General features: G+C 36.9%; 1 protein-coding gene across 1 annotated transcript in view; it reads right to left on the bottom strand.

Annotated features, from left to right (window-relative positions):
* The window catches only part of LOC128648600 (pyrethroid hydrolase Ces2e-like), a 193599-nt gene extending 177118 nt beyond the window's left edge, over positions 1-16481 (bottom strand). Inside the window, exon 1 of the mRNA XM_053701374.1 lies at positions 16377-16481. Coding sequence (XP_053557349.1) covers position 16377 — 1 coding nt within the window. The 5' untranslated portion in view covers positions 16378-16481. The remainder of the gene's footprint in view (positions 1-16376) is intronic.
* Positions 16482-18201: the final 1720 nt, after the last annotated feature.

Here is an 18201-nt window from a genome sequence, read left to right as displayed (position 1 = left end):
AAGAGTCACTAGAGAGGGAGGGATAAAATAAAGACAGCCAATTCCTGCTGAAAATAATCCACACCCAGAATAAAATTTGAATGAAAAAACATAAGCAGAAGATTCAAACTGAAACCACTGCCTGAAGTACGTTTCTACCAAAAACTGCTTCAGAAGAAGAAAACACATCAAAATGGTAGAATTTAGAAAAAGTATGCAAAGAGGACCAAGTTGCTGTTTTGCAAATCTGATCAACCAAAGCTTCATTCTTAAACGCCCAGGAAGTAGAAACTGACCTAGTAGAATGAGCTATAATCCTTTGAGGCGGAGTGTTACCCGACTCAAGATAGGCATGATGAAATAAAGATTTCAACCAAGATGCCAAAGAAATGGCAGAAGCTTTCTGGTCTTTTCTAGAACCGGAAAAGATGACAAATAGACTAGAAGTCTTTCGGAAAGACTTAGTAGCTTCAACATAATATTACAAAGCTCTAACAGCATCCAAAGAATGCAATGATTTCTCCTTAGAATTCATAGGATTAGGACATAATGAAGGAACCACAATTTCTCTACTAATGTTGTTAGAATTCACAACCTTAGGTAAAAAATTCAAAAGAAGTTCGCAGCACCGCCTTATCCTGATGCAAAATCAGAAAAGGAGACTCACAAAAAAGAGTAGATAATTCAGAGACTCTTCTGGCAGAAGAGATGGCCAAAAGAAACAAAACTTTCCAAGAAAGTAATATAACGACCAAAGAATGCATGGGTTCAAAAGGAGAAGCTTGAAGAGCCCCCAGAACCAAATTCAAACTCCAAAGAGGAGAAATTGACTTAATGACAGGTTTTATACGAACCAAAGCTTGTACAAAACAATGAATATCAGGAAGATTAGCAATCCTTCTGTGAAAAAGAACAGAAAGAGCAGAGATTTGTCTTTCAAGAAACTTGCGGACAAACCTTTATCTAAACCATCCTGAAGAAATATAAGTCTTCCAGACTCTATAATATATCTCTCTAGATACAGATTTACGAGCCTGTCACATAGTATCAATCACAGAGTCAGAGAAACCTCTTTGACCAAGAATCAAGCGTTCAAACTCCACACCTTAAAATTAAGGTTTTGAGATCCTGATGGAAAAAAGAACCTTGAGACAGAAAGACTGGTCTTAACGGAAGAGTCCACAGCTGGCAAGAGGCCATCCGGACAAGATCCGCATACCAAAACCTGTGAGGCCATGCTGGAGCTACCAGCAGGACAAACGAGCATTCCTTTAGAATATTAGAGAATACCCTTGGAAGAAGAACTAGAGGCGGAAAGATATAGGCAGGATGACACTTGTAAGGAAGAGATAATGCATCCACTGCCTCCGCCCGAGGATCCCTGGATCCGGACAGATACCAGGGAAGTTTCTTGTTTAGATGAGAAGCCATCAGATCTATTTCTGAGAGTTCCCACATTTGAACAATCTGAGGAAATACCTCTGGGTAAAGACCATTCGCCCAGGTGCAACGTTTGGCGACTGAGATAATCCGCTTTCCAATTGTCCATACCTGGGATATGAACCGCAGAGATTAGACAGGAGCTGGATTCCACCCAAACCAAAATTCGAGATACTTCTTTCATAGCCAGAGGACTGTGAGTCCCTCCTTGATGATTGATGTATGCCACAGTTGTGACATTGTCTATCTGAAAACAAATGAACAACTCTCTCTTCAGAAGAGGCCAAGACTGAAGAGCTCTGAAATTGCACGGAGTTCCAAAATATTGATCGGAAATCTCACCTCCTGAGATTCCCAAACCCCTTGTGCCGTCAGATACCCCCACACAGCTCCCCAACCTGTAAGACTTGCATCTGTTGAGATTATAGTCCAGGTCGGAAGAACAAAGAAGCCCCCTGAACTAAACGATGGTGATCTGCCCACCATGTCAGAGAGTGTCGTATAATCGGTTTAAAGATATTAATTGAGATATCTTTGAGTAAACCATTGGTTCAGCATACAGAGCTGAAGAGGTCGCATGTGAAAACGAGCAAAGGAGATCGCATCTGATGCGGCAGTCCTAAGACCTAAAATTTCCATGCATAAGGCTACCAAAGGGAATGATTGTGACTGAAGGTTTTGACAAGCTGATATCAATGTTAAACTTCTCTTGTCTGACAAGGACAGAGTCATAGACACTGAATCTATTCTAGAAACCTAAAAAGGTTACACTTGTCTGAGGAATCAATGAACTGATTGGTAAATTGATCCTCCAACCATGAACTTGAAGAAACAACACAAGTCGATTCGTATGAGATTCTTCGAAAATGAGAAGACTGAGCAAGTACCCAGATATTGTCCAATAAGGAAATACCAAAAAACCCTGTTCTCTGATTACAGAAAGAAGGGCACCGAGAACCTTTGAAAAAAATTCTTGGAACTGAGGCTAGGCCAAACGGTAGAGCCACAAAACTGGTAATGCTTGTCTAAAAAGAGAATCTCAGACACTAAAAGTGATCTGGATGAATCGGAATATGTAGATACACATCCTGTAAATCTATTGTAGACATATAATGCCCTTGCTAAACAAAAGGCAGGACAGTCCTACAATAACCATCTTGAATGTTGGTATCCTTACATAACGATTCAATATTGATAGATCCGGAACTGGTCTGAAGGAATTGACCTTCTTTGGTACAATGAAGAGATAAAATAAAACCCCAGCCCCTGTTCCAGAACTGGAACTGGCATAATTACTCCAGCCAACTCTAGATCTGAAACACATTTCAGAAATGCTGAGCCTTTGCTGTGTTAACTGGGACACGGGAAAGAAAAAAATCTCTTAGCAGGAGGCCTTAACTGAAGCCAATTCTGTACCTTTCTGAAACAATGTTCTGAAACCAGAAATTGAGAACGGAATTGATCAAAATTTCTTTGAAGAAAACGTAATCTGCCCCATACCAGCTGAGCTGGAATAAGGTCCGCACCTTCATGGGTACTTAGGAGCTGGCTATAGGTTTTCTAAAAGGCTTGGATATATTCCAAACTGGAAATAGTTTCCAAACTGATACCGCTCCTGAGAATGAAGGATCAGGCTTTTGTTCCTTATTGTGAGGAAAGGAACGAAATGATTATTAGACCTAAATTTACCTTAGATTTTTTATCCTTTGGAAAAAAAGTTCCCTTCCTTCCAGAAACAGTTGAAATAATAATTTATTACCCTGGAAAGAAAGGGAAAGCAAAGTTGACTTAGAAGACATATCAGTATTCCAAGTTTAATCCATAAAGCTTTTCTAGCTAAAATAGCTAGAGACATATACCTGACATCAACTCTAATGATATCAAAAGATGGTATCACCAATAAAATTATTAGCATGTTATAGAATAATAATAATGCTATAAAATTATGATCTGTTACTTGTTGCGCCAAAGCTTCTAACCAAAAAGTTGAAGCTGCAGCAACATCCGCTAAAAATATAGCAAGTCTAAGAAGATTACCTGAACATAAATAAGCTTTTCTTAGAAAGGATTCAATTTTCCTATCTAAAGGATCCTTAAATGAATTACTATCTGCCGTAGGAATAGTAGCACATTTAGCAGGAGTAGAGACAGCCCCATAACCTTAGGGATTTTGTCCCAAAAAAACTCTAATCTGTCAGATGGCACAGGATATAATTGCTTAAACGTTTAGAAGGAGTAAAAGAATTACCCAAATTATTCCATTCCCTGGAAATTACTTCAGAAATAGCATCAGGGAGATTAAACACTTCTGGAATAACTACAGGAGATTTAAAAACCTTATTTAAACGTTTAGATTTAGAATCAAGATGACCAGAATCCTCTATTTCTAATGCAATTAATACTTCTTTAAATAAAGAACGAATAAATTCCATCTTGAACAAATACAAAGATTTATCAGCATCAACCTCTGAGACAGAAACCTCTGAACCAGAAGAACCATTATCAGTATCAGAATGATGATGTTCATTTAAAAATTCATCTGAAAAAAGAGAAGTTTTAAAAGACTTTTATGTAAACTAGAAGGAGAAATAACAGACATAGCCTTCTTAATGGATTTAAAAAATAAAATCTCTTATGTTTATCAGGAACACTCTGAAAATTAGATGTTGACGGAACAGCAACAGGTAATGTAACAGTACTAAAGGAAATTTTATCTGCATTAATAAGTTTGTCATGACATGCAATACAAACAACAGCTGGAGAAACAGATACCAAAAATTATAGCAGATACACTTAGCTTGGTAGCTCCAGCAGTAGACAGCGATTTTCCTGTAGTATCTTCTGACTCAGATGCAACGTGAGACATCTTGCAATATGTAAGAGAAAAAACAACATATAAAGCAAAATTGATCAAATTCCTTAAATGACAGTTTCAGGAATGGGAAAAAATGCCAAAGAACAAGCTTCTAGCAACCAGAAGCACTGAAAAAATAAGACTTAAATAATGTGGAGACAAAAGTGACGCCCTTATTTTTTAGCGCCAAATAAGACGCCCACATTATTTGGCGCCTAAATGCTTTTGGCGCCAAAAATGACGCCACATCCGGAACGCCGACATTTTTGGCGCAAAATAACGTCAAAAAATGACGCAACTTCCGGCGACACGTATGACGCCGGAAACGGAAAATAATTTTTGCGCCAAAAAAGTCCGCGCCAAGAATGACGCAATAAAATGAAGCATTTTCAGCCCCCGCGAGCCTAACAGCCCACAGGAAAAAAAGAGTCAAATTTTTGAAGGTAAGAAAAAACGATTAATTCAAATGCATTATCCCAAATATGAAACTGACTGTCTGAAAAATAAGGAAAGTTGAACATTCTGAGTCAAGGCAAATAAATGTTTGAATACATATATTTAGAACTTTATAAACAAAGTGCCCAACCATAGCTTAGAGTGTCACAGAAAATAAGATTTACTTACCCCAGGACACTCATCTACATGTTTGTAGAAAGCCAAACCAGTACTGAAACGAGAATCAGCAGAGGTAATGGTATATATAAGAGTATATCGTCGATCTGAAAAAGGAGGTAAGAGATGAATCTCTACGACCGATAACAGAGAACCTATGAAATAGACCCCGTAGAAGGAGATCACTGCATTCAAATAGGCAATACTCTCCTCACATCCCTCTGACATTCACTGCACGCTGAGAGGAAAACCGGGCTCCAACTTGCTGCGGAGCGCATATCAACGTAGAATCTAGCACAAACTTACTTCACCACCTCCATCGGAGGCAAAGTTTGTAAAACTGAATTGTGGGTGTGGTGAGGGGTGTATTTATAGGCATTTTAAGGTTTGGGAAACTTTGCCCCTCCTGGTAGGAATGTATATCCCATACGTCACTAGCTCATGGACTCTTGCTAATTACATGAAAGAAATTGTATTTTAATAATTTAATTTATTTTATTTTATTGTAATGTTAGGTTTTAGTGTAAGGTAGCTTAGGTTTTATTTTACAGGTAAGTTTGTATTTATTTGAACTAGGTAACTAGTAAATAGTTAATAAATATTTACTAACTAGTCTACCTAGTTAAAATAAATACAAACTTACCTGTGAAATAAAAATAAAACCTAAGATAGCTATAATATAAGTATTAGTTATTTTGTACAGTAGAAGAAAAGGCAGCACTCTCAATATCTTCTGCAAAAACGGACTTTAGTTATTTTGTAGCTAGCTTAGGTTTTTTATTACAGGTAAGTAAGTATTTAGTTAATAGATGTGAGGTTTATTTGGATCTATTTAAATTATATTTAAGTTAGGGGGTGTTAGGGTTATGTTAGGGTTAGACTTAGAGTTAGGGTTACGTTAGGGTTAGGATTAGGGGTTAATATATTTATGTAGAGTTAGTGATGTGGGAGGTCAGAGGTTTAGTGGTAATAATTTATTTTAGTATATTTCGTTGTGGGGGGCTTGCGGTTTAGTGGTTAATTGGTTTATTAAAGCGGCGGTGTGGGCGGACGGCAGATTAGGGGTTAATAATTTTATTTTAGTGTTTGCGATAGCCAAAGGTTAATTCATACGAATAAAACGTAATTGTTCAAATGAATCAGACTATACCAAACAAGCTACAGAACATATAGACTCTTAGAAAGAGGTTACAAACAGGAAGTGATCTCAAAAGCTAAGACTGAGGTAGATGCCATAAATAGGACTTCACTCCTTAACGATAAAAGTAAAAATAAAAACAAAATGAGCAAAATAGGGTCAGGATATGATAGCAGAGATCAACCAGTTACCTTTGTGACCCAATATTCCTCAGACTATGAGGAAGTGTGTAAAATCATACGCAAACACATCCCCATGTTGGCTGCGGATGACAGACTATATAAAGCCAACAAATCAGGATGTCGCTTCTCATACAGGAGAGGCTCTACCTACCATAGGAAACATTATCTCCTTGAGTGAATTACCAACAAACTACAGAGATAGGACATGGCTGACTACTAAGGGAATGCATAAATGTGGATATGAGAAATTGGATAATGGCAAAAGATATGCAGTCAGGGATTATGTGAATTGTAAGAATGTGGTCTATCTCATTTGGTGCACCTGCAAGACAGTTTATGGGATGTACCATGCGAGAGGTCAGGGAAAGAATTAGACAGCATCTGTCTGACATAAAAAGATCCCACCAATCCTCTGAACTGGCCACTCACTTCATTACTAAACATTCACTGGAAAGCAGTACAGGACTGCAGAGAGGTGTACATAACATCAAATCCTATATAAGCTGTAATACATTAGGAGTGATTTATATGATTAAGTGCAATTGCCCAAAAATCTCTATAGGTATGACTACACGTAAACTACGTATACGTCTTCAGGAGCATCTGCGTAATATTAAAAATGCAGCAAATGATCTGCAAAAACACAAGAACATCACCTCTGTAGACCATCATTTCCTCAAATACCATCAAAGTAAAGTCGGGAATCTGACTTGCACTGGGATTCAAAAGATTAATCTTGGTATAAGAGGAAGAGATATAACCAAAACTCTGCTACAATGTGAAAGCAGATGGATCTTCCTCATGAGTTCAGTCCAACCTAACGGACTCAATGAACATAATAATTATTTTTCATATCTATAAAGAACACTATATGATTTTGATTATATTAAGATCTGGGAATAAAATGTATACTATTCAATATCATCTTCATATTCCACTCATGTTCTGATTATATAGTAATAGTACATAAGAATTTACAATCTAAACATTGTTTATTAAAATAAATGTAAGGTTTATCTAGGATTCAGATTAATATACAACCCTTATCTAACTATCATCAGTTAGAATGACACCTAATCTCAAGTAGAAACGTTTCTAATAAATTATATAAAATGATATTAAAACTGAGGTTAACAAGACTGAACATTAAATTAGGTTGTTTTCTATATCATATGCCCATGGTACCTTATATATTAATTTTTAGATACCACATATATATCATATGTGGACATTTGATTTGTTTTTTAATATTTCCTGATAACATTTATATTCTAGATATATACTATATAATCATATATGATTCACATAATTCACAAATACATTTAAATATTAATCCATCTTTTCTTATATCGTAGTTAATCCCTTGATAATACATATAGTATATGTGGATATTAAGTCCATTTTATATAAATACATTTCTGATAGCACCTGTACCCTACATATATATTATAATAACTATATATGTCATATATTCTGTAGATACATATACAATATCTATTCTATTCTACTTCCCAAAACTCAATATTTAGAAAATTAATATGCCATAATATAGAGAATGGTAACATATAACAATGTGAGTGACATTTCTGCCCCCCTGAAATGTGATAAATCCTTTTATTTTTCCACATTATTTATTTTTGCACGGGTGTTTTTTTGATAAACAACAAAAATAAAACCAATGTTTTTATTTTTTTGTGTCCAATTTCACATCAAGAAGATCATCACCCCTAATATTAATTACACTCTATTGACCTAACCCAGTCATCATAATATATTCACAATTATTATCCTCAAATTTTAAGAGGATAGTATTTATCCCTAATTCTCATGCACACAGCAATTTTGGTTAGGCAACCAGTCTTATAGTCTCACACACAATTTATACTAGAGCACTTTTGATTAATATTTATATTTTACATCACGACAGGTTCTCATACCTAATTTTCCCTATTCTTTTTCAGGTAGACACATCACCTCTATAATACTAGTTGAATTATCGGATATATTTACAACATATATTAGGTGTAATATATATTAATTATATTGGCAGAATTATGGATATAGTTGATTAGTAAGATGAACCTGATATCATGCTATGATACATGGTACCTAAGTAATTCCAATATATATTCATTCATTATTTATTACTCATTCTTAAACAAATATGTGTTAAAAACATTCATCCCACATTCATCATTATCCCCTTTTAATTCTTGTGCAAACATTTGTCAGTCAGACACATTTAATCCCTATTATCCATCTATTCTATATTCCTTTATAATGAACAAAATTATTCATGTTGTTACTTCTTTTAAGATATGTACGTTATCTAAGACACATTTATAGTCTGTTTTTTGGAAAGATATCTCAAACTTTATATTCCCCAACTTGAAATTATCAATGGTGGTTTTATGATCGCAACTCCTGATTTTTCTGTTATGCAAATCCAGCTAAGACAAAGGAAGTGATTCTCTTAGCACTTATACCGCTTAATTCTTAAACAATATTCTCACATTCTTATATACAAACCGGTGTGAGGTATTCCCCGCATCACGGACCAACCAATACCTTCAATCCGATTCAAGGAAATCTGTTTCAGTCATGATATGGGCGGAGTTCTAAGGGGAAAAATACCCGCCAATACGGCACATCCGTAACCCTTTGAAAAAGCTGAGTTAATCGGCGAAACATGTCAGGGAGGTTGGGGAGTTAATGGGCTCTCACTCCATGTTTTAACTTGAGAAGGAATCTAGCTTAAATAATTTACTTGATCGCCTATGCACTCGAGCCTGTGTTTTTAATGTATGTGTGTCCATTATTTTAAAAACGACCTAATAAACGACCTAATAAAAGTTATTTTTTAATATTAAGATATTTTCCTTGTTGCAACTCTGCCCACTGCTATTCTCTGGATCTAGTTTATCTTTGAGGGAATTTGAGTGCTTCCCATGTGTACACCTCTCTGCAGTCCTGTTCTGCTTTCCAGTGAATTGTATTCAGTACACAGCACCTAAGGCGACATCATTTATTGCAGACTACAGAGATGCTAATAAACACCCTCTAGTAGCTAAATTAAAATTATTTTATAGCTTATTCCCTATCACCCTTCTAGCAGTGCCATTGTTTTTTTTTTCTTTGTCATTACTAAACATGACAGCAAAAATGATACCCTTAAATGAATGGTTATTGAAAAAACTAATCTGCCCTCACGAGGTGGTGACATAGTGAAATTATTACACAAAAGAGAGGCATTTTGGATATTTACATTAGGTACACGTACACCTAAGGGTTATAACTCTGTATTTGACATTATCAATTACTGGGAATAAATAATACATTCTACATCACTAGTATATGTTACATAGTATATTTTTATTCTGACTTTATTATCAATGTTTTCTCAGTAATGTATCTATATCCGGCCCATCCTCTCTGTAAAAAGATGACTTTGAATAGGTTGATATCTAGAGTAAACATAAACACTCATTTACCATGAATTAAGTATGAGTACATGAATATAGGTAGACAAGCCTAGAAGGTATATTCTAATGTTTACACTCTACACTAATCCTGTATACGCACTATACTTTGTATGGTCTAATTACGATATTATGAATTAATATACTTATGGGGTGTTTATTCAGCAATGTATATTGGCTTTTCATCAGTATTTTTGAACATTTAATACTGTATCCTTGAGGTTCTTCTTTTTCTTGACACTATTGTATCGAGACATGACAACATTTATTTGTTTTTATTTTTTTCTTCTTGAAATAAATAATAATTTTTTTCAATGCAGTGCCAATTTAATGTCAGTGTTTTGACTAGTAAATTGATCAGAGTCCTAAGTGACTAAGAAAAGTATAGCATAGGACAAACTTAGATTATGCTCTAAAAAAGTGGGTTCTTTTTGCGATATATGTATTTACACATTTTGTAGCATCTTTATAGCATATGCAAATTTAATGTTTCAAATGAATTAGGATTAATGTATCTTTATGATTGCTTATCCTTTAATATTTTGTCTAGGTGTGTTTTTTGCTACAAATGTAATAATATTATATTATTTGCCATATATCTTGACTAACTTTGTAACCATGAGCTCCTATGCTCTGTTTCTACTATGTATTTATGATTCTTTTTTAGATGTATAATAGCCCTTTAAATGTGACTAGAAGCTAATCATGTGATTATAATGAGCTACCAATAGAAGCAAAGGCTTTCTTTTAAAACAAGTTGCATTTTAAGCAAGATCATGTCTATGATTAAGGCACTCACGCCGAAACATGTCAGACACTTCTGGCTAAACTTTTAAATTGGTAAAATAAAGCTTCGTTTTAACAGCACCAAGGATTAATGCTGGTTTGTTCTTTGATTATGCTTTGAAACTTATCCTCATACACCGGGCGTTTTCCTTTCCTGCTGAATTGGGCTGGAGTTTGTTTGATGCAGGTACTTAGCGGTCAGGTGAGCAGACTGTTTTTGAGAGAAGCTGTTACTGGTCTGAATACACAGCATACTACAGTGGATATTGATAATCAGTTTTGCTGCTGAAAAGAGGAAGCATTTTAGCCTGTATAACTACCGCACTGGCAAACTGGGGGACAAATTCAAGGCGGACCTGCATAGTTCCCGGGGGACCGGTGATCATCTGGACTCTGGGGAGCAAATTGTGTTCCGTTTATTGTTCAAGGCAGTATATGCTGCACTCTGTAGCTGGAAGCTAGGAGCCCTGAACAGGGCAAGCTTCATGTGAGTTAACACAACACATCCTAGGCATTTCCTATTGATGAAAATGTCCATTATTATTCTAAGACTGTAGATATTCAATATTTCTCTATTTTTGCTTGCCACCGATACTCATTACTGTCAAGTTTTACTGTGTTTTGAGCATATTTAATTGTCTACATACATTTGGCTGGTGAGGCACTAGATATGATACGATGGAGAAACACATGTACAGAGGGCCGCAAGTACCCCCAACAGGGCAGGTTTAAATGATAGCTGAACCAGTGCACAGGTGACATAATCAGGTGATGGGTGAGAGCAATATAGTATTCACTGACTGAAACAAAAAAAGAAAGGGCGCCTCCTAGTGTAGCCAATTTTTGTAAGTAGATAATATATATTCACAGATTTTGTACTCACATTTAGTGAAGGCAACGATAATGCCTAGGTAGATGGTCTGGAAACTTATCAGTGTCCCAGTTGACTGTGCACCATGAGAAGGGCTGCTCCTCTTGAATGGAAAAGATCTGGAAAACTGGAAAAATATACAGAGGGCGACTCCTAGTGCAAATCAGTTGATACAGTTGTAAGCCCCAAATGATCCCTTTAGAGAGATACTCACATATTATGGAGCACACTATAGTGCTAATGAGGCAAGCTGGGTATATTATGGTGGCCCAGCGCACATAACACTCTGGCAAGCAGTGGATCAATGTAGCAGATAAAAGATAGGAGACTCCAGAAGTATATCAAAAATGAGTTTTATAAATATAAATAAATGAACATAAAAACAATCAGTAAAACACGCTACGCGTTTCTCAGAGCTCACCACTCTGTTTCCTCAGGCAAGTTCTACTGAAATATGACTGAAGTCTCCTATTTATACCCAAAAAAACTAATTGGGATAGTATTCACTGACGGCTAGATTTAGAGTTTTGCGTTAGAAGGGGTGCGTTAGCTACAAGTGTTTTTTTCCCCCCGCACCTTTTAAACAACGCTGGTATTGAGAGTTCTCTGAATGGCTGCGTTAGGCTCCAAAAAGGGAGCATAGAGCATAATTTACCGCCACTTCAACTCTCAATACCAGCGTTGCTTACGGACGCGGCCAGCTTCAAAAACATGCTCGTGCACGATTCCCCCATAGGAAACAATGGGGCAGTTTGAGCTGAAAAAAAAACTAAAACCTGCAAAAAAGCAGCGTTCAGCTCCTAACGCAGCCCCATTGTTTCCTATGGGGAAACATTTCCTATGTCTGCACCTAACACCCTAACATGTACCCCGAGTCTAAACACCCCTAATCTTACACTTATTAACCTCTAATCTGCCGCCCCCGCTATTGCTGACCCCTGCATTTTATTATTAACCCCTAATCTGCCGCTCTGTACACCACCGCAACCTACATTATAGCTATGTACCCCTAATCTGCTGCCCCTAACACCCTATATTATATTTATTAACCCCTAATCTGCCGCCCCCAATGTCGCCGCTACCTTACCTACACTTATTAACCCCTAATCTGCCGACCGGACCTCACCGCTGCTCTAATAAATGTATTAACCACTAAAGCTAAGTCTAACCCTAACACCCTAAATATAATTTAAATCTAACAAAATAAAATAAATCTTATTAAATACATTATTCCTATTTAAAGCTAAATACTTACCTGTAAAATAAACCCTAATATAGCTACAATATAACTTATAGTTACATTGTAGCTAGCTTAGGGTTTATTTTTATTTTACAGGCAACTTTGTATTTATTTTAACTAGGTACAATAGCTATTAAATAGTTAAGAACTATTTAATAGCTACCTAGTTAAAATAATTGCAAAATTTCCTGTAAAATAAATCCTAACTTAAGTTACAATTAAACCTAACACTACACTATCAATAAATTAATTAAATAAGCTACCTACAATTATCTACAATTAAATAAACTATACTAAATTACAAAAACAAACAAATACTAAATTACAAAAAATAAAAAAAGATTACAAGAATTTTAAACTAATTACACCTACTCTAAGCCCCCTAAAAAAATAACAAAGCCCCCCAAAATAAAAAAAATGCCCTACCCTATTCTAAAATAAAAAGTTAACTTCTCTTTTACCTTACCAGCCCTTAAAATGGCCTTTTCCGGGGCATGCCCCAAAGTCATCAGCTCTTTTGCATTTAAAAAAAACATACAATACCCCCCACCAACATTACAACCCACCACCCACATACCCCTAATCTAACCCAAACCCCCCTTAAAAAATACCTACAATTATCTACAATTAAATAAACTATACATACCCATAACCTAAGCCAAACCCCCCTTAAAAAACCTAACACTAAGCCCTTGAAAATCTCCCTACCTTATCTTCACTATGCCGGGTATCACCGATCCGTCCAGAAGAGGGTCCGAAGTCTTCATCCTATCCGGCAAGAAGAGGTCCAGAAGAGGCTCCGAAGTCTTCATCCTATCCGGCAAGAAGAGGTCCAGAAGAGGCTCCGAAGTCTTCATCCTATCCGGCTAGAAGAGGACATACGGACCAGTAGACATCTTCATCCAGGCGGCGTCTTCTATCTTCATCCATCCGGCAAGGAGCGGGACCATCTTGAAGCAGCCGACGCGGATCCATCCTCTTCTTTCGGCGACTCCCGACGAATGAAGGTTCCTTTAAGTGACGTCATCCAAGATGGCGTCCCTCGAATTCCGATTGGCTGATAGGATTCTATCAGCCAATCGGAATTAAGGTAGGAAAACAGCCAATAGAATGCCGATTGAACTTGAATCTGATTGGCTGATTCAATCAGCCAATCAGATTTTTCCTACCTTAATTCCGATTGGCTGATAGAATACTATCAGCCAATCGGAATTCGAGGGACGCCATCTTGGATGACGTCACTTAAAGGAACCTTCATTCATCAGGAGTCGCCGGAAGAAGAGGATGGATCCGCGTCGGCTGCTTCAAGATGGTCCCGCTCTGCGCCGGATGGATGAAGATAGAAGACGCCACCTGGATGAAGATGTCTACCGGTCCGGATGTCCTCTTCTTGCCAGATAGGATGAAGACTTCGGAGCCTCTTCTGGACCTCTTCTTGCCGGATATGATGAAGACTTTGGACCCTCTTCTGGATGGATCGGTGATACCCAGCGTGGTGAAGATAAGGTAGGGAGATCTTCAGGGGCTTAGTGTTAGGTTTTTTAAGGGGGGTTTGAGTTATATTATGGGTATGTATAGTTTATTTAATTGTAGATAATTGTAGGTAGTTTATTTAATTAATTTATTGATAGTGTAGTGTTAGGTTTAATTGTAACTTATTTTAACTAGGTAGCTATTAAATAGTAAATAACTATTTAATAGCTATTGTACCTAGTTAAAATAAATACAAAGTTGCCTGTAAAATAAATATAAATCCTTTAATAGCTACAATATAATTATTCGTTATATTGTAGCTATATTAGGGTTTATTTTACAGGTAGGTATTTAGCTTTAAACTATTAATTTATTTAATAAGATTTATTTTATTTCGTTTGATTTAAATTATATTTAACTTAGGGGGGTGTTAGGGTTAGGGTTAGACTTAGCTTTAGGGGTTAATACATTTATTAGAGTAGCGGCGAGGTCCGGTCGGCATATTAGGGGTTAATACTTGAAGTTAGGTGTTGTCGATGTTAGGGAGGGCAGATTAGGGGGTAATACTATTTATTATAGGGTTTTTGAGGCGGGAGTGAGGCGGTTTAGGGGTTAATACATTTATTATAGTGGCGACGAGGTCCGGTCGGCAGATTAGGGGTTAATAAGTGTAGGTAGGTAGCGGCGACATTGCGGGGGGCAGATTAGGGGTTAATAAATATTATGTAGATGTTGGCGATGTTAGGGGCAGCAGATTACGGGTATATAGGGATAATGTAGGTGGCGGCGGTGTGCGGTCAGAAGGGTTAAAAAATTTAATTATAGTGGCGGTGATGTGGGGGGGCCTCGGTTTAGCGTGCATAGGTAGTTTATGGGTGTTAGTGTACTTTAGAGCACAGTAGTTAAGAGCTTTATAAACCAGCGTTAGCCCATGAAGCTCTTAACTCCTGACTTTTTTCTGCGGCTGGAGTCTTGTCGTTAGAGTTCTAACGCTCACTTCAGCCAAGACTCTAAATACCAGCGTTAGAAAGATCCCATTGAAAAGATAGGATACGCAATTGGCGAAAGGGGATCTGCGGTATGGAAAAGTCGCGGCTAGAAAGTGAGCGTTAGACCCTTTCCTGACTGACTCTAAATACCAGCGGGCGGTAAAAACTAGCGTTACGACCCCTTAACGCTGGTTTGGACGGCTAACGCAGAACTCTAAATCTAGGCATGAGTTACTGATCAGCTGATTACTTCACCTGTGCACTGATTCAGCTATAATGAAAACCTGGCCTGTTGGGGGTACTTGAGGACCATTGTTGAGAAACACTGCACTAAAGCACCAGCTCATCGGAAATGTATTGATTACCTGGAGAATAAAGCACACATACTCTGCTCACTGACACCCACACATACTCACACAATTCTGTGGCACAGTGCCAGTTACTAAGCAATTAGAATGATACACAATCTCTTCTCTACTCACTACTGTATTGTAAAAATAGAAATAATTTACCATACGAGTTTTATACAAAGGACAAGTTATCAATACTGCCAACACAGCTGCTGCAATATGGTGTTTAAGAAACACACATGCACACTTAGGTATGCTCTTCAGCAAAGAACACCAAAGGATACCAAAATAATGAAGTACATAATAATAAAAGTAAAATAGAAAGTTTATTTATTTTTTGTGTGCAATTTCTATCTAAATGATGGTGATGTAATTATGACTTTCATGTTCCTTTCAAAAACTAATTTGATTTGCTGACATGGGGCCAGTAACAGTTGATGCTAATTCTCAAAATATAAATAACTAGAAAAGTTTATTAAGATAGCATGCTCTACCTCAATCATGAAAATTTAATTTTAAATGTCTCCCTTTGACTATGTGTTTAACCAGTTACTTTACAGTGGCATTTTTTCTAAAAACATTTAACTGCAATAATTACATATATTTTTTAAATGACTCATTATCTCCTTTTTATTAAAATAAACTTGTATAAAAGCAGCACATATTAAAAACACAATGCAACAGCTTTCAATTGATTTGTGAATTACAAGTTAACAGCAGTCTTTAAATAAATGGAGACTTAGAGAAAAATAAAAATAGATACTGCATCCTCTGACCGAATAGACATAACAGATATGGAGTTTGTACCTAATTAAATCAAATAACCATGAAAAAGGGAGGCTTAGCAATATTCAATGTCAAAAACTTTAATTTAAATAATGTGGACACTGCACACTTAACTTCAAACTCTGGGTTTTAAATTATGGATTTAAATTTGAATTGACCCTTTGACTTCCCATCAGTATTGGGTTATGCTCACTTACTGTTCCCCTGTTAATCCACAATCCAAAGGAGAGCACAGCACAGAGGTATGGGTGCACAGGAGACCAAGGGCACTGCCACAGCCCTCCAGCAATCAGCAAATACAAAACAGAACTCCAGCACTCCAAAAGTGTAGAAAGGCAATATTTATTAAGCAACGTTTTGGGGTCACAGCCCCTTCCTCATGCTATATTTTTAATGATTAACACACCAACATTTAAATACCCTTCACAAGGCGCCAAAATGCACCTACATTGGGGAAATATCTCCCCCTAGTGGTCATTTGTGACCTTTACACTAGGTCTATGTAACTAATATACAATATAGAATACTGACCACCTATTTAATAACAATATACAGTATCAAGTACTATAGAAACATATGAATGCAGAATAATTATGCAATGTTACATTTTATGTTTTACCTGTACCTGACAAATGAGCACTAACTTACAGATTTTTAAACCAATAAGGGATATCCTAAGAGTTAATAACAGATAAAATAACTTTATCAGATAATATAGAGTGTCAGACTCATTATGTACCTAAATCTAGTTATCGAAAGATTACAGTATTATGTTTAGAAAAAACTATAATGTTGTGTTTAGAAGAAACAGGACAGATCATAGTCTCTATTGAGACCCCTAGGTTGTAGTGTGGCAAGTTGGTGTATCCACCACATTTCCCTTTGTTGCAGGACGCGTTCCCTATCCATACCATTTCTATTAGGGCCCACATGATCTATAATCTGCCACCTCATCTGGCTAACACTGTGGCCTTTCTCCAAAAAATGACTTGATACAGGGGCCTCTTTATTTTTGCACCTAATATTTGATCTGTGTTGGCTCATACGGTCACGAGCCTTGCGGGTGGTCTCGCCAATATATACCAAAGAACACAGGCATTTAATGAGGTAAATTACATGAGTTGTCTCGCAGGTATAAAAACCTTTAATCATATATTTCCTACCACTCTGTGGGTGATGGAAATTTTCTCCTTTAATGATCGAATGACAACTCATGCAATTGTAACAGGGGAAAGTGCCTACTCTCTTTTTACCTGTAAGAGTCTGTTGTACTTTGTCCTCGGTCCCCATGTCTGTCTTTACCAGCTGATCCCTAAGGCTCTTGACTCTTTTATAGGCCATGAGTGGAGTTTCTTGGAATTGTACCACTCCCTTGTTGCATTCCTCCAAAATATGCCAATTCTGGCGTATCAATTTTGCTATTTTGTTGCTAAGAGGATTATATTGGCTCACAAAAACCATTCTATCCCTGTTCTTCTTTATACTCTTACCCTTAGTTTTGTCTAATTTGGACAAAGTATTGTCCAATAGTTTATTGGGGTATCCCCTGTTGATAAACTTTTCCCTCATTTCTTTAAACCTGTGTGACTAGTGTAAAGGTCACAGATGACCATTAGGGGGAGATATTTCCCCAATGTAGGTGCATTTTGGCGCCTTGTGAAGGGTATTTAAATGTTGGTGTGTTAATCATTAAAAATATAGCATGAGGAAGGGGCTGTGACCCCGAAACATTGCTTAATAAATATTGTCTTTCTACACTTTTGGAGTGCTGGAGTTCTGTTTTGTATTTGCTGATTGCTGGAGGGCTGTGGCAGTGCCCTTGGTCTCCTGTGCACCCATACCTCTGTGCTGTGCTCTCCTTTGGATTGTGGATTCTCTAAGATGGCCACAGGCAATAATGACACACAGGCTACAGATGGAAGCATTATGTTTGCCTACGATGAAGTTGATGCAGCTAGAATCACAGCCCTTATGAAGGGCTCGAGAGACTTTCTGAGAACTGCCCCGGGAGAGACTATCAAT

The sequence above is a fragment of the Bombina bombina genome, chromosome 1 (genome assembly GCF_027579735.1).
Source record: "Bombina bombina isolate aBomBom1 chromosome 1, aBomBom1.pri, whole genome shotgun sequence".
Taxonomy (NCBI): Eukaryota; Metazoa; Chordata; class Amphibia; order Anura; family Bombinatoridae; genus Bombina; species Bombina bombina.
This window is presented reverse-complemented; position numbering and strand designations above follow the sequence as displayed.